We start from the raw sequence: 21,771 nt of genomic DNA, 5'->3' as shown, positions 1-21,771 counted from the left end.
AATAAGAGGCAGATAATGGAAAACATACTCTGCAGCCTTAAGTTACTCTTTGGAAACACTGATAAAGGCCCAGTAATCGGGGTACACCTAGATCTTAAAATTACAAACACTGAGAAAGGCTGTTGAAAAAACTATTTCTCATGTGAGGTCATGCACGAGAAACACATACAGTAAAAGCAGTAGTTTATTCAAGCCACATTCAAACATGATACAGAAGAGTAAACTTTAGTAATAAACAAGTTCCCCAAACTCAATGGATCTTATAAGCCTCAAATAACACCAATTACTTTAATTTGTAACTTTTTCTTCAAGTTTGATTCTCTTTGGAAAACATGCTTATGTTGATTAGCTTTATTAGCTTCTGTTGATTAGTTTTATTGAAGTAACTGAAGGTGGAAAACATGCTCATTAGATTGGGATGAACTTGAATATTTGCAGGAAAAGGAAAAGGGACACCCTCCATCACGAGTTGAATTATTCAAAGCTTGCTTTACTCATGCCAATGGAAGTCCTTCAAGTAATATTGTAGCAGAAAGATTGGTAGGCTATTTTATACTCTTCAACTATGTTGTAGCAAAAATGATTTATTTTAATTATCATTATATATTTAATAAGTATCAACATGTTATGTTTTGATAAAGGCTGCAAAGAATGAATTAACTAATCAACTTCCTGAATATTCTAATGACCCAGTGAATCAGAATGATATATTTGCTCAAATCATGGGACTAGATAGACCTGGTCGAGTACGTATGCTTGGTGATGGTATTAGTCCATCTAATTTATGGGGAGAAGTTCCTAGTCGTGGCACATGCAATCGACTAGTGATGGAACAACAGACAAAATTACAAAAAATGGATGAGCAAATTAAAAAGCAAGGCCAACATATTGCAATGCTAGAAGCTAAAATTTTTGATCAATCAAACCAGAGTCATTTTTCAAATTGTAATACTAATCAACACACATCACCAAGTAGTAATCCACAAATGTCTGTTCCTCATCATCCATCTTTACGAGTAAGGTTTATTTAATTTCATTTTTATTATGCGTTTCACACATCTCCAAACTCTTCAAAATTTTAACTCTATTTTTCTTTTTTAGATTGGATGTTCTGTTTTGATCAAAAGTTTATTTGATTCAACGAAAATTGTGGCAAAAGGAGTGCTCCATAGCATGGATCCAAATACTATAGTAGGGAAACAAGCACTAGGACCAAATTGGTGTGAAATAAGAATACAGGTTGTCCTAGAACTAGAAGAGAGTTTAATTAGACCTTATGATCTTTTACAGAAGTTTGAGGATACACTTAGAGAAATGATATCTTGGCCTTATCAACTGGTATATTTTTTACTTTTCATTGAAATATTATTAATTTTTTATATTTATCATGTAATTATAATTTTAAATAAATATGAAATGCATTTGCAGTTAACAGTAAACGAAGATTACTATTAGGTGAATATGGAATGATACTTTACATTTTCTCGTTTGATATGATATTTAATCTTTATCATTTTTTCTATTAACTTTTTGTCTTCATTGTTTTATTTCACTAATACAAATTTATTCATTGTATTTGTAGGTGATAGGTACTTAGATTTTTGTGAAGCAATATGACGGTTGAAAATGGTCTGCCTAGTTAGTTTTTATTTTATAAGACTTTGTTCTAAAACTTATTATTTTTAGTGTAGTGTGTTGTTAGTTTTGGATGTAAAGAACTTGTCGTTAGTTTGCATTTGTAACTTTAACTCAAATATTTGTTGGATGAATTTAGATTATCTATTTGCACTTTAAATTGTATTTTATAATTTTTTTCTATTCCAAATGGTGGATGGATTGTGATGATGTTCAAATATTGAATTCATGTTATATATTCTATATAAATATTAATGATCATTTTAAATATATTTATAAATTATTATAATGACATTTGCTACTGTTATAATAGATTAGTTAAGGTGACACTTAAAATGATTTTATAAATTATCTTTACTGACACTTTTTATGGTCCTTATAAAAAATATAAATATCATAATAAATGAGTTTTTGTGACATTTAGCGTTGTCATTGTTATGATGATAACACTGTTGGTTGCTACTCGGAAAGCCTAGAGGTTCCACTGTACAAAAATTTTGTACAAAGGTCTGAACTTTTTCCTAGCTACCATGTGTTCTTTTAAATTAAATTTTGGATCGCCTGCGGAACTTAACACGTTTGATCCAAAACTTAATCTATTTGTTTTTTAGGTTTTGACTTGGATCTCCTGCGGAACTTAACATGTTCGACCCAAATCACCTTAAGTTATTAATTCCATTAAATATTAATTTCCATAATTAGTTCCCAGTACTGACGTGGCGAGGCACATGGCCTTCTTGGATATGGGAGCAACCACCACCGACTAGACAAAACCTTTTATAGAAATCTAATATTTAATTTCCTAAAATAACTTTAGGTTAACCGAAAAGAACAATCAAATCACAAGGAAAAATTAAACAAAAAAAAACACAACTTCGAAAAACATATTCAAAATACTAGAACGTAAGCCTCTTGTATTTGGTATTATTTCCATAAATAACTAGTATGATGCGGAAAAGGAAAAACTACTAGTTATACCTTCTAGAAAGACCTCTTGATCTTCTACCGTATTCCTCTTCTAACCTCGGACGTTGTGTGGGCAACGATCTTCCGAGATGAGAAACCACCAACCACCTTCTTCTCCTCCTAGCTAGGTTCGGCCACAACAAGGAAGCTTCACCAAGGAAGAAGATCAAAACACCAACCAAGCTCCAAGAGATGCTAGCTTTCTCTCCTTCTTCTTCTTCTTCTCCAAGTAGTATCCGGCCTCCACAAAAACTCCAAGCAATAGGGATGTTTCGGCCACCACAAGAGGAAGAGGATGATGATGGCCGACAACAACAAGGAAAAGAGGGAGAGAAATAATAGAGGTTGTATCTCATGAAGGCACCCCCACCCCTTCTTTTATATTCCTTGGCCTAGGCAAATTAGGAAATTTAATTACAATAAAATTTCCTTAATTTCCTTGACATGATTTAATTGAGAAAAATAAAATAAAATTTCCAATTAAAACAATATTGGCCGGCCACATCAAAAGAAATAAATTAGACAAGTTTTAATCAACAAATTAAAACTTCCTAATTTGTTTTCGGAAATTTTAAAAATAAAATTTCTCTTCAAAAATCTCTTCATGGTTGATAAAAAGAAATTTCTATAATTTTAATTTAATAATATGTGAATAATTTTTAAAGAGAAAATAAAATATCTCGCCAATCTACAAATAAGGAAAGAGATCTAATCTCTTTCTTTAATCTTTTGTAGATCTTTTACAAGAGAGATATTTTAATTTTAATTCTCTTTAATAAATTATATCTTCCACATAATAAAAATTAAAATTAAAATCCTTTTTAATTTAATATGGCCGGCCCCTCTAGCTTGGGTTCAAGCTAGGCCGGCCCTAGCTTGGTTCCCAAGCTAGCTTGGCCGGCTCCTATTAGGTGGGATAGAAAGTGGGTATAGGTAGGTATAGTACTCTATAAATAAGAGGCTACGATAGGGACCGAGAGGAAGAATTGGTTTTGGTCTCCCGATAAAATTAAGCATCCCGTGTTCGCCCCGAACACACAACTTAATTTTATCAATAATAATTCATTCCACTAGAGAACTATTATTGAACTACTGCACCAATCCCAAATTATATTTTTGGGCTCCTTCTTATTATTAGTGTGTCAGTCTCCCTGTGTTTAAGATGTCGAATGTCCACTAATTAAGTGAGTTACTGACAACTCATTTAATTAATATCTTAATCCAAGAATAGTACCACTCAACCTTATCGTCATGTCGGACTAAGTCCACCTGCAGGGTTTAACATGACAATCTTTATGAGCTCATCTTGGGGACATTATCAGCCTAGATTACTAGAACACAGTTTCCTTCTATAATCAACAACACATACTATAAGTGATATCATTTCCCAACTTATCGAGCTTATTGATTCATCGAACTAAATCTCACCCATTGATAAATTAAAGAAATAAATATCAAATATATGTGCTTGTTATTATATTAGGATTAAGAGCACACACTTCCATAATAACTGAGGTATTTGTTCCTTTATAAAGTCAGTATAAAAGAAACGACCTCAAATGGTCCTACTCAATACACTCTAAGTGTACTAGTGTAATTATATAGTCAAGATAAACTAATTCCTAATTATACTATGACCTTCCAATGGTTTGTTCCTTTCCATTTTAGTCATGAGCTACTATTTATAATTTATAAAGTATTGATAACATCATTTTCTGTATATGACACCACATACTATGTTATCTACAATATAAATTAATTGAACAACTACAACAAATGTAGATGATTTGACCAAATGTGATTTTTTATTCAAAATAAATGTTTACAAAAGCTTAGGCTTTCAGTATACACTCTAACAATCTCCCACTTATACTAATGACTAAGCTGCCATTTCTTCTACCATACATCTGATTCCCATTCCCTCCACATGCCGATCAAAAGCTTTCGCCGGAAGGGCCTTAGTGAAAGGATCTGCCAGGTTATCCGCTGATGTAATCTTGGCGATGACAACTTCTCCTCGCTTTACGATATCTCGTATCAGGTGGTACTTGCGCTCTATATGTTTACTTGCCTTACGAGCTTGTGGTTCATTCGAGTTTGCAATTGCACCACTATTATCACAATAAATTGTGATGATTTTGGGCAAACCAGGAATCACATCTAAGTCCATTAGAAAGTTCCTGAGCCATACTGCTTCTTTAGCCGCCTCTAGCCACATACTCGACTTCCATGGTTGAGTCCAAAACGCATGCTTAACACCTCCATGCAATGGCTCCACCTCCTAAAGTAAACACATAGTCCGATGTAGACTTCCGTTGTCCCTATCTCGATTGAAATCAACTGTAACCCATGTGAGCAAATCGTCTGCTTGGTAAACTAGCATATAATCTCTAGTCCTTCTCGTACTTCAATATGCTTTACAGCAGTCCAATGTCCTTGTCCAGGTTACTCCGATATCTACTAACCATGCCCACAAAGAAAATGATATCGTGTCTCATACATAGCATCATACATTAAGCTTCCTACACCAAGCATAAGGAACGCTTTCATGTCCTCTATCTCCTTTGATGTCTTCGAGACATCTCTTTAGATAGAGCTACTCCATGCCTAAAAGGTAAGAAACCTTTCTTGAATCCGCATGCTAAACGAGCAAGGATTGTATCTATATATGAAGCTTGGGATATACACAACATTCTTTTCTTACGATCCCTTATAACTTTGATCCCAAGAATGTGTGCACAATCTCCTAAGTCCATCATATCAAATTGTTTGGACAACCATACCCTTACGCCCGATAATACCTTGACATTGTTGCCAATTAACAAAATATCATCTACGATAGTACAAGAAATACAACCACGTTTCTTACACTTTTGTATACACAAGACTCATCCTGACACTGAATAAATCATATGACTCGATTACTTCATTAAACCGGATGTTCCACGACCTTGCTTCATCCATAAATAGACCGATTGAGCTTGCACACTAGATGCTCTTTGCCTTTTTCAATAAACCCTTCTGGTTGCTTCATATGGATGTTCTCTTCAAGACTTCCATTAAGGAAAGATGTCTTGACATCCATTTGCCAAATCTCATAATCCATATGAGCAGCAATGGATAAGAGTATCCGGATAGACTTAAGCATGGCTACCGGTGAAAAGGTCTCCTCATAATCGATTCCCTCTTTCTGAGTGTACCCTTTCGCAACAAGCCTAGCCTTGAAGGTTTCTACCTTCCCGTCCGTCCCTCTTTTCCTTTTGTAGATCCACTTGCATCCAACGACTTTTACACCATCAGGTGGTTCTACGAGCTCCCAGACCTTATTAGAGTACATAGGCTCTATTTCATAATTCATTGCCTTTTGCCAAGATGCTGCATCTATATCTTGGAGTGCTTCGTCATATGTTCGGGGATCAGGTTCATGTTTACCCGGGATCAAGTCCGAAGACTCTCCCAAAAACATGAATCTTTCAAGCTGCCTTACAACCCTCCCACTACGACGAGGCACTGTCTGTGGTTGTGTATCATGTGTGACACGTGTTGCAGTCTCTTGTGGTACTTCATCTTGTACTGTTGGTACTGAAGTAGACGTGTCCTCTCTAAGTTCTTCTAAAACAACTTTGCTACTGGGCTTGTGATCCATTATATAGTCTTCTTCTAAAAACTGGGCATTGGTGCTAACAATGACCTTCGTCTTTAGGACTATAAAATAAATCACCTTCGTTCCTTTGGGATACCCCACAAACACGCGAACTTCAGACGAGATTCTAACTTATCAAGATTCTGGTTTTAGCACATGTGTGGACTACCCTAAACCGAATATGTCTTAGATGGCCGCCCATTCCACAATTCGTGGAGTAGAAGAAACCGATTTAGAAGGTACTAAGTTCGGAATGTACATCGTTTCCACAGTATATCCCCAAAACGAATTTGGTAATTCAATATATAACTCATCATCGATCTAACCATCTCCATAAGAGTCTTATTCTTCGCTCGCCACACCATTCAGGTGTAAACAATTGGGATTGAATCCCGGCCTCGATAAGTAATTCCTAAACTCTCCTAAGAGGTATTCGCCACCATGATCGATCGTAGTGTCTTGATACTTTACCTAGTCGTTTCTCCACATCAGCCTTGTACTCTTTGAACTTATCAAAGCACTTGACCGACGCATTAGGTAAATATATCCGTATCTTGAATAATCGTCTATGAAAGAGACAAAATATTCAAAACCTCCTCTTGCCTGGACAGACATAGGACCACACAAATCAGAGTGAACCAATTCTAACACTTCTTTGGCTCTATACCCCTTGGCCTTAAAAGGCCTCTTGGTCATTTTACCTTCTAAGCAAGATTCACAAGTTGAAAAATTTTCCAACTCTAATGAACCCAAAAGTCCATCGGCCATAAGCCTCTGAATCCTACTTAAGTTAATATGACCAAGTCTTAGATGCCAAAGATATGCTTGGTTCATTTCTGAAGGTTCTTTTCTTTTATTAGAGTTAGAAGATGAGTTATAAATTTCCATGTTTTGCTTTGTGGGAGAATTTGGATTTAAAATATACAAATTGCCAACTAATGTACAAGAACAGATAATCACTTTATTTCTCTTAATAATTACATCATTACTAAAAGAAACTGAATATCCATCCAAAAACAGTTTAGAAACTGAAATTAAATTCTTTCTAAAACTGGGTACATAAAGACAATTTCTTAAAACCAAATTTCTATTTCTATTAAAAGATAAGTAGACGTCTCCCACTGCAACAGCCGCCACCTTAGTAGCATTGCCCATGTAGACGGTAATCTCTCCTTCAGATAGTCGTCGGGTTTCTTGGAACCCCTGCAAGGAATTGCATACATGATCAGTGGCTCCCGTATCTACACACCAGGTGCTGGTAGATAACACCGCTAAACATGTTTCAACAACTAGAGCATGAGATATACCTTTGTTATTCTGATTCCTACGAGGACAGTCCGCCTTCCAATGCCCTGACTGCTTGCAGATGAAGCACTTGCCCTTTGGCTTCTTCATTCAAACTTTAGGTCCCGTACTCTGAGATTTATTCCCTTTCTTTGCTGAACCAACTTGTTTCTTCTTCTTCTTTCCTTTCGGTTTAGAAGTAGAACCATTTTCAGTATAGTGAATATGAGAATTGTGACGAAACAAACCTTCTGCTGCCTGAAGTTCTGTCAGTAGTTCCGCCAATGAATATACCCTTTTGTTCATATTGTAATTCAGGCGGAATTGCTCAAAACTTCTAGGTAGTGTTTGGAGGATCATATCGATCTGGGTTTCCTCATCAATTTCTCCTCCAAGGATCTGTATTTCGTTCAGATAAGCCATCATCTTTAGGATATGATCCCTTACAGGAGTACCCTCTTGCATGGTGGCTGTCATTATCTTTCTCATGGCTTCTTGCCTAGAAGCCCGATCCTAATGACCAAAGAGTTCCTTGAGATTGTTCATAATATCATAGGTTGTTGGTAAATCTTGATGCTGATGTTGCAATACATTTGACATTGAAGCCAAAATGTTACACCGCGCCATCTCATCTGCTTTTACCCATTTCCTATGATATTCAATCTCCTCTTGGGTAGATTCCCCAGTGAGTGCATCAGGACAAGGTTCAGTCAGTACAAATTTATAGCTTTCAGCAGTAAGAACAATGTCCAGGTTCCTTTTCCAATCTATATAGTTAGGACCAGTAAGTCTATTCTGTTGTAGTATGATGGACAGTGGGTTGAAAGTCATCCTAAGAATTACAAATAACTTTTGGTCAGAACTCTAAATTTAGAATAATATTGATTCCTCAAACAATACTATTTTAAATTAACCAACACCTTAAAACACCGCGAATGTTGTATGCCACGATAGTGTGGACGTATACAAATTCAGCATTTGTAAAAGGAGGGTTTAACCCATTAATTTTACTATCTTGTCAACCTAACTTTTTGACAAATAAAATTAATAGTTGATATCCTTTGGTCACACGAATAATAGCAGCGACTCCGATGGGGAGGATACTATTAGACGTGCCTAAGTGTATACCACTACTTGACACTAAGTCCATTAATAAGATTGTGCCCCTTCGGATGGGGAAGATCACACGCTCTTAATTAACTTCCTATAGTCATCCAAAATGGAAGTTTGTTCTAGTGATCCACAAACAAGCTCATCCGATATGGAGGAAGGTACTCAGAGCCAACGCGCAAGCTTGTTTGCATCACTTACAAACCAGTAATGGAGACCGTGGAATTTATTTAAAATCTCTCTCCCACTTAGTTATTTATAAATGAGGAATTTTAACTATGCTAGCCTACTAGACATGTATACTAACATGCAAACACAACACAATATAAAAGCAATAAATAGAAAATCTAATTTTCAACTATTATGGTTTTTATCTATGGTTGTCCTCCATGTGTTGTCATCCCAAGCTGCTGCCATATTTGGCCACCGCCACCAGGTCTAGCTGTCGCATCCATCTTGCTCCTTGTTCCGCTGCGCCTCTGGTCCTCAGAAGGTTCCACGCTTTGCAAGATTCGATCCGCGACATAAATAGAATTTTACAATTTTGATCCTATATTCCTCGAAGGAATGTACATGTAAACTAGATCGAACATAAAATAAAAATTTACATCCATCGATCCTATATTCCATAAAGGAATGTACATGTAACTAGATCAAAAATAAAATACTAATAAAAACTAAATACAGCTCCTGCTGTATTTTATAATACAATCATGCACACACATATAAATTGCCCTTGACATGTCCAAGGGTCCAATCACACACATAAAAAACTATAAGCCATAATAGTTGGATCCTGCATCCACAAAGTTAGCACATCCTACTATTAACCTGCCTAAATTATGTATGACATGTGCATAATTAAACTAATACCAAATACACAGAGGCAAAACCCTAGCTCTGATACCAATTGTTGGTTGCTACTCGGAAAGCCTAGAGGTTCCACTGTACAAAAATTTTGTACAAAGGTCTGAACCTTTTCCTAGCTACCATGTGTTCTTTTAAATTAAATTTTGAATCGCCTGCGGAACTTAACACGTTTGATCCAAAACTTAATCTATTTGTTCTTTTAGGTTTTGACTTGGATCTCTGCACGTTCGACCCAAATCACCTTAAGTTATTAATTCCATTAAATATTAATTTCCATAATTGGTTCCCAGTATTGACGTGGCGAGGCACATGACCTTCTTGGATATGGGAGCAACCACCACCGACTAGACAAAACCTTTTATAGAAATCTAATATTTAATTTCCTAAAATAACTTTAGGTTAACCGAAAAGAACAATCAAATCACAAGGAAAAAAAAAACACAACTTCGAAAAACATATTCAAAATACTAGAACGTAAGCCTCTTGTATTTGGTATTATTTCCATAAATAATTAGTATGATGCGGAAAAGGAAAAAACTACTAGTTATACCTTCTAGAAAGACCTCTTGATCTTCTACCGTATTCCTCTTCTAACCTCGGACGTTGTGTGGGCAACGATCTTCCGAGATGAGAAACCACCAACCACCTTCTTCTCCTCCTAGCTAGGTTCGGCTACAACAAGGAAGCTTCACCAAGGAAGAAGATCAAAACACCAACCAAGCTCCAAGAGATGCTAGCTTTCTCTCCTTCTTCTTCTTCTTCTCCAAGTAGTATCCGGCCTCCACAAAAACTCCAAGCAATAGGGATGTTTCGACCACCACAAGAGGAAGAGAGGAAGAGGATGATGATGGCCGGCCACAACAAGGAACAAAAGAGGGAGAGAAATAATAGATGTTGTATCTCATGAAGGCACCCCCACCCCTTCTTTTATATTCCTTGGCCTAGGCAAATTAGGAAATTTAATTACAATAAAATTTCCTTAATTTCCTTGACATGATTTAATTGAGAAAAATAAAATAAAATTTCCAATTAAAACAATATTGGCCGGCCACATCAAAAGAAATAAATTAGACAAGTTTTAATCAACAAATTAAAACTCCTAATTTGTTTTCGGAAATTTTAAAAATAAAATTTCTCTTCAAAAATCTCTTCATGGTTGATAAAAAGAAATTTCTATAATTTTAATTTAATAATATGTGAATAATTTTTAAAGAGAAAATAAAATATCTCACCAATCTACAAATAAGGAAAGAGATCTAATCTCTTTCTTTAATCTTTTGTAGATCTTTTACAAGAGAGATATTTTAATTTTAATTCTCTTTAATAAATTATATCTTCCACATAATAAAAATTAAAATTAAAATCCTTTTTAATTTAATATGGCCGGCCCCTCTAGCTTGGGTTCAAGCTAGGGCCGGCCACACCAATTTATGCTTAGGCCGGCCCTAGCTTGGTTCCCAAGCTAGCTTGGTTCCCAAGCTAGCTTGGCTCCCAAGCTAGCTTGGCCGACCCCTATTAGGTGGGTATAGAAAGTGGGTATAGGTGGGTATAGTACTCTATAAATAAGAGGCTACGATAGGGGCCGAGAGGAGAAATTGGTTTTGGTCTCCAGATAAAATTAAGCATCCCGTGTTCGCCCCAAACACATAACTTAATTTTATCAATAATAATTCATTCCACTAGAGAACTATTATTGAACTACTGCACCAATCCCAAATTATATTTTTGGGCTCCTTCTTATTATGAGTGTGTCAGTCTCCCTGTGTTTAAGATATCGAATGTCCACTAATAAGTGAGTTACTGACAACTCATTTAATTAATATCTTAATCCAAGAATAGTACCACTCAACCTTATCGTCATGTCGGACTAAGTCAACCTGCAGGGTTTAACATGACAATCTTTATGAGCTCATCTTGGGGACATTATCAGCCTAGATTACTAGGACACAGTTTCCTTCTATAATCAACAACACATACTATAAGTGATATCATTTCCCAATTTATCGAACTTATTGATTCATCGAACTAAATCTCACCCATTGATAAATTAAAGAAATAAATATCAAATATATGTGTTTGTTATTATATTAGGATTAAGAGCACACACTTCCATAATAACTGAAGTATTTGTTCCTTTATAAAGTCAGTATAAAAGAAACGACCTCAAATGGTCCTACTCAATACACTCTAAGTGTACTAGTGTAATTATATATTCAAGATAAACTAATTCCTAATTACACTATGACCTTCCAATGGTTTGTTCCTTTCCATTTTGGTCATGAGCTACTGTTTACAATTTATAAAGTATTGATAACATCATCTTCTGTATGTGACACCACATACTATATTATCTACAATATAAATTAATTGAACAACTACAACAAATGTAGATGATTTGACCAAATGTGATTCTTTATTTAAAATAAATGTTTACAAAAGCTTAGGCTTTCAGTATATACTCTAACAAATACAACATATATAAATGTCCTTAAAAAAGACTTTTCTTGACATTTTAGAGTGTCGTTATATCTTTAAATTAGGACACTTTTCATGTTAGCATTGATATTGTATAACGACATTATAAAATGTCAAGAAATTGAGGAGGGTCTAAGGACGACATCACTTTATAGGACATTTTTGGTAGATGTCACCAAAACGTTAGTGTCACCATAAATATGTAATAAGGACATTTATGTGTGTCATGAAAGACTAATTTTCTTGTAGTGAGTGGAGAAGAAGAGTTCAAATGCATATGTCTGCGTACCTGCACCCGTTGCAATGGGCTTTCTTTTATACCTTTTACTAAGGGGAGGCCCGGTTGCATCGCGGGGCTACCACGTAACCGCCACTTCTTTATTTGTACCCCAATCAGTTCACGTTGGCCTCCATATTCTCCACTTGCCTCCCAAGGTATTTGCCAAAAGCTGAACTGAGGGAGCCCAGAGTGATCGAGCTGTAGGGTTGAGATAGGTTGAGCAAGAGAGGTTTGGCATGATTGGGAGAGATTGGTTGATACTAAGCTAAATGGTCGAGTAGGCTAGAGTTGTCGGGTGTAGCCGAACTAAGGAAGTCGAGGTCGACTGGATTTAGGGATGTAAACGAGCCGAATCAAGTCGAACAGTATTAGGTTCGAGCTCGGCTCGTTTAAGTTATATTTGGGCTCGAGCTCGGCTCGAGCTCGAATCGAGCTTTTATCACAAGGCTCGAGGTCGGCTCATTTTAGAATTATCAAGCTCGCAAACAGTTCGAGTTTGGCTCGTTATTAGCTCGATTATCAAAGTTAACGAGCCTAACTCGTTAAGCGAGCTTAGATTCATTTTCGGGCTCGTTTAGAGCTCGTTTTGGCTCGTTTTAGAGCTCATTTTTTGGCTCATTTTAAAGCTCATTTTAAGGCTCGTTTTAGAGCTCTTTTTTTTTTGCTCGTTTTAGAGTTCATTTTTTTGCTCGGTTTAAGGCTCGTTTTTTTGGCTCGCGAGCCTATAAACGAACATGCTCGTGAGTTTACGAGCCGAATATCCTTAAGCTCGAGCTCAGCTCGATAAAACTGTCAAGCTAGAAGTCGAGCTCAAGCTCGGCTCGATAAGATAAACGAACGAACTCGAACGAGCTTTTTATCGAATCGAGCTCCGAATAGTCCGCGAACCTTTTGGTTCATTTACATCCCTGACTGGATTGGAGTTGTCAGGACTAGCTGAGTTAAGGAAGTTGGGCTCAACTAGGCCAGAGTTGTCGGGCCTCAACTCGGGTCTATCGTGACCCATACTGATCTTTTTTATATACATCTCAACTTGACTTTTGACTAAAAGGCTTGACTTCTTAACTGGGCTGAACCACATGGAGGCCCCCCATCCACCACATTAGTAATGTTAATATGTTATTATATGTTACACATTGATTTGTATTTTAATTTCTTGATTCTAATAATATATGACATTGTTTCATGAGATACGTATGGAGTTTTCCACTTTTCCCCATGCCATGACATATTTCACTTTGAAACTAGTGCAATTACCATTCTAAGCATGCAAGGTAATGCTAAAAGTTTGATATGAGCTTGAATAATTAGTAACAAATTTGTACTCGAGCAAAAAGATGATTACGCATTAATAGAAAGATAAATTATAAAATCGAGTATATCATATGGGAGAGTATATTTTTTCTCCGACTTCGTCAGGAATTGACCTCTGCTAAACAATGAAAGTAAAATTCAATTGCTTAAGAGGAAATTGAAGAGTAAAATCTCAATCCACCTTTTTCTTTCCTTTCCTGCTTACTTAAAGTTCTCAATATGCGAGGTGTTTTCTTGGTTTTTGAACCAACATTTTTCAGGTCACAAAATGTTGCATTAGGATGATGATACACATAGTCATTTGCTATATATGTGGGATGCTCTATTGGCATGAAATATGAAAATCTTGCTCAAGAGATATTGCTTGTCTTTTTCTTATCATAACTTTTGTGTCTAGTTTCAGTTTTAATTAGATATATTAATTTAATTGGAGATTTTTTTTTCTAAAAAATCATGCATAATTACATGAAATATTAATTAATTATCTAGAAAGGAAATATCTTATATTGATCTTTTCTGTTTTCCTATATTAATTATATATTAACCTGTTTTATTTATTAAATTTTATAAAAAGAGAATCAGTCCTAACCTGATAAATTAATCTAAATAAAGACATAGCATATCTAAATTTCTTAAACGAAGCCTCAGGTAGGAACGCCTTATGTTCTTTAAAGGGAAAAGAAGAGATTGTTAGGTTTTGAGGTTTAGGGTTTAGTGATTGTGGTAGAGATCAGGACGATGCCTCGAGATAATGACGACGAGGAGGAGAAGGGAGAAGAAGACAAGGGAACATTGTTGAAGTGGGACGCCATTCTACCGGACGAACTCCTGCAGAAGGTGCTTTCCTTTTTGCCCACCGCCAACATCATCAAATTGGGCATCATCGTGTGCAAACGGTGGTACGAGGTGCTTCACTCCTATTGGATCAGGACGATCCCTAGGCATAGTGACGGCGAGGAGGAGGAGGAGGAAGAAGAAGACAAGGGAGCATTGGTGTCGTGGGACGCCATTCTACCGGACGAACTTCTGCAGAAGGTGCTCTCCTTTTTGCCCACCGCCAACATCATCAAATTGGGCATCGTGTGCAAACAGTGGTACGAGGTGGTTCACTCCAGCCCCCCGTTGTCGTGGCCGATGATGGCGCCACAGAAGCCGTTGTTCTTCAGGCGCTTCTTTAACGACGCCAGCGGCTTTTCGGGCCGCGTATACGACCCTTGCTTCCTCCGGTGGTCCAACTTCGACGACTTCCTCCACTCAGACATCCAGGTCACGTCCTCCTCCTGCGGCCTGGTCTGCTTAATGAACCACGATGACAGGAACCACTTATTGGTCGGCAATCCCATCAAGAGAGATTGGAAGCTGCTTCAAGTTCTCGACTGCCGTGACACCTTCTGCAGGACGATGGCCTTGTCGTTCGACCGCAGCACGCGTGGCTACACCGTGGTCGTTGCCGAGTGCTGCCAGAAGTTCGAGGAATGTCACTTATTCGTCCACATCTACCAATCAACGACGAAATCGTGGGACATTCACTACGCCCCAGACCTCATCCTCTGGAAAGCCAAGCACCAGGCCGTCATATGCGACGGTGTGCTCTACCAATTCATGTGCCATCCATATCGGAACCCCAACTTAATGGCGTTCGACCTCATCAAGCCGCCCTCTAGCATTTACCCTCTGATTCCTATGCCATTCCCTTGTGACTGTGCTGGATTGATCAACCTGTCGAACAAATTGGTCATGGTCGCATTGCTCAATTGGGTCCGGCCGCACGACGGAGCGGTGATTTTAGAACTTGAGGATAAGAAATGGCGGGAGGTGGCTCAAATGCCGATCTCCATGTACAAGAAGTTAGGCCGATATAATTTAATCTCCTGCGGTGCCGGGGACTTACTCTTCATGCACTCCCCAATGTGTCCGGAGCTACTGACCTTCGACATGAAGCACAAGGTGTGGAAATGGGCGAGCCACCCCTACACTGAGGGGTCGCTCTTCTGCTTCAAACAGGGGGCCTCAGTCTTCCGCGACCTCTGCTTCGGCTTCTGCTTCGAACCAAGACTCGACGTCTCTTCTTGATCTCTCTGCTGCTTCGTTTAGTTTACAACTCAAAAAAATATTTTTTAGTTCCTTCTTGTTTTGGTTACTGATCCGGCAGTAAAAATCCGGAACCCCATAAGGAGTCAACGCTGAGGGGAGGTCAAAGGGTCTAGTGGTTCGCCGGAAAAGGGCGAGCCGACCGGACTCAGAAGAAAGGGAAATCTGATAGTAAAAGGCACCCTGGTAGGGACCAGGGTTCCGACGCTCAAATAAAACAGTGCGTAATGACCGAGCGGAAGGAAGTGCCGCCCGGACGGCGCAAAGAATCAAGCTCGTCCGGACGACGTTCATCGCCCGCTCGGCGGGCCGGGCACCCCAGTCAGACGGTGGGTAAAAGACGGGGATATCTGCTGACAGCCGTCAAGTCGTATGGCTATGCCATACTTCTAGTCTGACAACGGGTGGTCCTGCCGTCCCATCAAAGAACATGCTCGACTGTGGCAGCATGGTGTCAGGTAAGCTCTCTGACAAGTGCATACCGTGGTATGGGCTGCTGACACGTACGCACCTCGGTAGGCGTGCATCAGTTCCTTCTCCATCCTATATAAAAAGGCTATTACTTCGCTGAAGGTACACATAATACAAATTTGGCAGCCACTCTCTCCACCACTTACCTGACTTGAGCGTCGGAGGGTCGTCGCCGGGAACCCTTCCCGGCTAGACTTTTGTGCAGGATCGCTGGAGCTTTGTTCGACCAGCCGAAGGTTCACTCCAACGATTGGGAGCGTGCCGCGTGCCCAGTGTCCCTTGGTTCAGCGATTCGGACAGGATCAAATTGGCGCCGTCTGTGGGAACGCTCCTGCATCCGATCGGAAACAATGGACGAGGCTGGACGACAACACACGGTGACGCTTTCTAGGGAAGAACTCGACGCTCTGGTCGAGATAAGGGCCGCCAAAATTGTTGAACAAAATCAGAAAGCAGCGGCCGAACGGCCGGAGCAACAAGCAACATCTGCGTCGGGTGGCCGAGCGGAAGCACCTCCTTCCACCGGGCCTTATTTCGCACCCCTGAAGCCGGACCAGCTCGGAGAGATAGAGACTCTTCTTCAGACGAAATGCCAAGGCGAGACGACAGAAAAGGGAAAGCTCCCCGGGCGGATTTATCTCCCGAGCGGACCAACCACCAATTCTCGGAGGCTATTCTACGAGACCCTCTACCCAAGCACTACGTGCCTCCGACGATCGGCGAGTACAATGGAACAACGGACCCGGATGACCATCTGGGTAAGTTTGACAACACAGCCACGCTCCATCAATACACCGATGGAGTGAAATGCCGCGTCTTTCTTACCACTCTCTCGGGATCTGCTCAACGGTGGTTCCGGAGGCTGCCGAACGGATCCATCACGAGCTTCAAGGAATTCCGAACGGCCTTCCTTCACCACTTCGCCAGTAGTCGGCGGTATCAAAAGACAAGTGTCAGCTTGTTCGCCATCAAGCAAGAGCCGAGAGAATCGCTTCGAGCTTACATTCAGCGATTCAACCAAGTGGCGATGGACATCCCAACGGCCACTTCGGAGACGATGATGAACGCCTTCACACAAGGCCTTGCGGATGGAGACTTCTTCCGGTCGCTCATCCGAAAGCCGCCCCGAGATTATGATCACATGCTACATCGAGCCAACGAATATATAAATGTGGAAGAAGCGCAAGCCGCTCGGAAAAAGGAAGCTCCAGCCGAGCGGGCACCTACTCATGCCGAGCGGAAACAGCACACCGCTCAGCAGCCACCTAGAGGACCGAGGGCCGATGCAATCCGATCCCCCCATGCCAGATCTCACGTACAAGAGGTGGCTGCCGCTCGGCCCAAGCCAAAGAAGAGGTGGACCCCTATGTTCTGCACCTTCCACCAGACGGATACGCACAACACGAGGGATTGCCGAAGCCTTCCCTTTGTATCCAATCCTGTTCCCAGGAAAGCCGAACGACGGTCTCCTCCCATCGACAGGAGACATAGGACCCATGAAGCCGACCGGACCCGCACCGAGAGACGACATCAGCAGACACCCGAGCGGCACCGATCTCCGAGGCAGGAGGATCGCCGGGCGTCCAGAGAACGGTCACGACCGTCCGCTCGGGAAGAGGAAAACCGGAACAATACTTCCCGAGGCGAGATCAACGTTATTGCCGGCGGACCGACCGGAGGAGACTCCAATCGAGCCAGAAAGGCGGGCGTCCGACAGCTGCAGATCCACGCGGTCGGCTGTAGCCAAGAGCGGGCAAGTGGACCGGAAATCACTTTCGGACCCGGGGACTTGGAAGGAGTAGAAGTGCCCCACGACGACGCGCTGCTCATTAAAGCGGTAATAGCAAATTACACCATTCACCGCATATTTGTTGACACAGGGAGCTCGGTCAACATCATATTCAAGAAGGCGTTCGATCAGCTGCAAATTGATCGAGCCGAGCTGCTGCCCATGACGACCCCGCTCTACGGGTTTACGGGCAACGAAGTTCAGCCGGTCGGACAGATCCGGCTAGCCACCTCGCTGGGAGAGGAGCCGCTCAGGAGGACCAGGACAATAAACTTCGTGGTGGTCGACTCTCCATCATCCTACAACGTCATTTTGGGATGACCGGCGCTCGGCGAATTTCGAGCGGTTGTCTCAACCTTCCACCAGAAGATAAAGTTCCCCGTGGAGGACAAAGTAGGAGAAGTGAGTGGAGATCAGCTAGCAGCTCGGCGGTGCTATATAGAGATGATCCGAGCAGAAGCTTGCTCTGCTCGGAAGGCGCCCCGAATTGAGGTAAATGCCATAACCGAGAAACCTCCTGCTTTAATTTATGATGAAAAGGAGGAAGTTCAGATCCATCCGACCCAACCGGAGGCCACGACTTTTATCGCCTCGGATCTGGAGGAAGAGCAGAAGGAGAAGCTGATCCAATGCCTCCAGCGAAATCATGATGTCTTTGTCTGGTCGACACATGAGTTGCCCGGAATTTCGCCAAGCCTGACGCAGCATGAGTTGCATGTCCGACCGGACGCTCGGCCAGTGAAGCAAAGAAAAAGGGACTTCAGTGCCGAACAAAATGCCATCATCCGAGCGGAAGTAGAAAAACTCCTGAAGGCCGGCCACATACGCGAGGTGCAGTTCCCGAGCTGGCTGTCCAACATAGTATTGGTCTCCAAGCCGGGCGGCAAGTGGAGGGTCTGCATCGACTTTCGAGACCTAAACAAAGCATGCCCCAAGGACTTTTATCCTCTGCCCCGGATAGATCAGCTGGTGGACTCTACGGCCGGCTGCGAATTAATTTGCATGCTAGACGCCTACCAAGATATCGTAACGGCCGACGGCACATATTGCTACAAAGTGATGCCGTTCGGATTGAAGAATGCCGGGGCCACCTATCAACGCTTGATGAACAAGGTGTTCAAGGAACAGATCGGGCGGAACCTGGAAGTTTATGTGGACGACATTCTTATCAAATCCGTCCGAGCGGCCGATCTTTTCAAGGATATGGAAGAAACCTTCCGAACACTGCGCAAATATGGAGTCAAGCTAAATCCCCAGAAGTGCCTGTTCGGAGCTAAAGGAGGGCGTTTCTTGGGGTATATAGTGACCGAGCGGGGAATCGAAGCAAATCCCAGCAAGGTGAAAGCACTGCAAGACATGCCGCCCCCAAGAAATACAAGAGAAGTGCAAAGGTTAACCGGTCGGATAATTGCTTTATCCAGATTCATCTCCAGAACAGCCGACCGGAGCCTGCCATTCTTCAAGATCCTGCGCAAGGCTACTAAGTTCCAGTGGGATGAAGAGTGTGACCGAGCATTTGAAGAGTTGAAGACATATCTAAATTCTCTGCCTGTGCTGGCCAAGCCGATCGTGGGTGAGTCACTGTATATGTATCTGTCGTCAACTGAGCATGCTGTAGGCTCAGCACTTGTGAGGGCGAGCGGCGAGGAGCAGCCGGTGTATTTTCTAAGCCACATTTTAAAAGACACTGAATCTCGTTACACTGGGCTCGAGAAGTTGGCCTTAGCTTTGGTTCTAGCCGCTCGGCGCCTTCGACCGTATTTCTTGGCTCACACCATCATTGTCCGAACGAACAGTCCACTCGGAAGGGTGCTGTTGAATCCAGAAGCGTCCGGACGGCTTATCAAGTGGACGACAGAATTAAGTGAATTTGACATCCAATATCAGCCCCGCTCGGCGATTAAAGCCCAATCCTTGGCTGATTTTGTGACCGAAGTGCAAAGACCAGAGCCGGAAGCTATGTGGAGAATATATGTGGATGGATCCTCCACTCGGCTCGGAAGTGGGATCGGAATATTACTACTCTCACCTCAGGAGGAAAAAATGCACCTATCCGTCCGACTAGATTACAAAGCGACTAACAATGAAGCCGAGTACGAGGCCCTTATAGCCGGATTGCAGGCCGCACGGCATGTGGGGGCCGGTCGGGTGACACTTTATTCGGATTCACAGTTAGCCGCTCAGCAACTTTCCGGCACCTTTGAAATCAACTGTGTTCGGCTTAAGCTCTACGCTGAGGCCTTTGAAAAACTCAAAGCTACTTTCCGAGAGGTGCTTATTCAGAAGATTCCCCGAACGGAGAACCAGGCGGCCGATGAGTTAGCCAAACTCGCGAGTTCAATAACGCCGGTCGCCATTCAGCAACCAATTGAAAAAACGCTGCTGGTGGCGCATGTCGACCGGATGCAAGGCCTCACGTTTCCAAGCGACTGGAGGACACCTATTATAGAATTCCTCCGTTCGGGCACCACACCATCCGATGAATATGCAGCCCGACTCCTCAGAAGAAGAGCCGGTTTACACTCATCGGAGATCCTTTACAAGAAAGCTTTCTCGCGTCCTTGCTGAAATGTGTAAGCTCCGGAGTACATCCTCCGTGAAGTACATCAAGGATCATGCGGAGGTCATCCGGGCGCGCTCGTTAGCCAAGAAGATCCTCTTGGCCGGATACTTTTGGCCAACTTTACAAACAGATGCCGCTCGGATAGTATCTACTTGCCTTTCATGCCGAAGTATCACAACTTCTCTCACCGACCGGCAGAGGAGATGAAGGCATCAACCATCTCATGTCCGTTCGATCAATGGGAATGGATATTGTGGGTCCATTTCCGATGGCGCCGGGCAGAGGAAATTCTTACTAGTGGCGGTAGATTACTTCTCCAAGTGGGTGGAGGCCGAGCCGCAAAGATTACTGAACAAATGGTTAAAAATTCATCCGCAACACATCATTTGTCGGTTCGGCATCCCTCGCCGACTAGTGTACGACGTTCACAGGGAAGATGTTAGAGGATTGGTGCAAGAGCTACGGCATTGAGCAACATTTCACATCCGTGGCCTATCCTCAGAGCAACGGTCAAGCTGAAGTCGCCAACCGGGAAATTCTTCGTATTCTGCGCGCTCGGCTCGACCATTTGGGAGGGAGTTGGCCGGATGAAGTGCCGAGCGTCTTGTGGGCCATCCGAACGACGCCAAAAGAAGGGACGGGAGTCACACCGTTCCATTTGGTATATGGCGGTGAGGCTGTCATACCGGTCGAAGTCGGCGTTGAGTCAGCCAGGATCCAGAGCTATGATGATGACAACGCCGAACGAAGAAACATGGAGCTGGACTTGGTAGAAGAGGAGAGGGCAAAGGCGTCCGTTCGGCTGATGGCATACCGTCAGCGGATGAAGCAAAACTACAACCGGCGCGTCATTCCCAGATCGTTCCAAGTTGGCGATCTTGTTTGGAAGAAGGTCAAGCCGGTCGGTGACGTAGGCAAGCTTGAAGCTCCATGGGCGGGTCCTTTCAAAATCATCGAAAAGCTCCGCTCGGGCGCGTATTATCTGGAGGATGAAGATGGGCGGCAACTAGATAGACCGTGGAGCGCGAACCACCTCCAGCCTTACCGGGCGGGGTGAAAGGTGTATCATTGTAAATCACCATGTGTACATTTTTCGACTGATTACTGAAAATGCAGAAATGAAAAGTCAAAGGAGCGAAAATAAGGCATTATCATCGAAAAACGAAGGCCCCGTGCCGCTCGGCCGGAGGTATATGGGTCGAGCCAATCGCTCGAAAATCGAAGGCCCCGTACCGTTTGGACGGAGGTAAATTATCTAAGCCAAAATGCTCAACGAAATA

At 41.9% G+C, this 21,771-nt stretch overlaps 1 protein-coding gene across 1 annotated transcript; it reads left to right on the top strand.

Moving 5' to 3' along the window:
• The first annotated feature begins 14,315 nt into the window (after positions 1-14,315).
• LOC121986463 (F-box/kelch-repeat protein At3g61590-like) lies at positions 14,316-15,650 on the top strand. Its single transcript, XM_042540433.1, has one exon. It carries the CDS (start codon positions 14,316-14,318, stop codon positions 15,648-15,650), a length of 1,335 nt encoding a protein of 444 aa, XP_042396367.1.
• The last annotated feature ends 6,121 nt before the right edge of the window (positions 15,651-21,771 follow it).

Source organism: Zingiber officinale, chromosome 5B (assembly GCF_018446385.1).
Source record: "Zingiber officinale cultivar Zhangliang chromosome 5B, Zo_v1.1, whole genome shotgun sequence".
In the NCBI taxonomy this organism is placed as follows: Eukaryota; Viridiplantae; Streptophyta; class Magnoliopsida; order Zingiberales; family Zingiberaceae; genus Zingiber; species Zingiber officinale.
The sequence above is the reverse complement of the archived record's forward strand: the minus strand, read 5'-3'. Positions and strand labels throughout refer to the sequence as shown.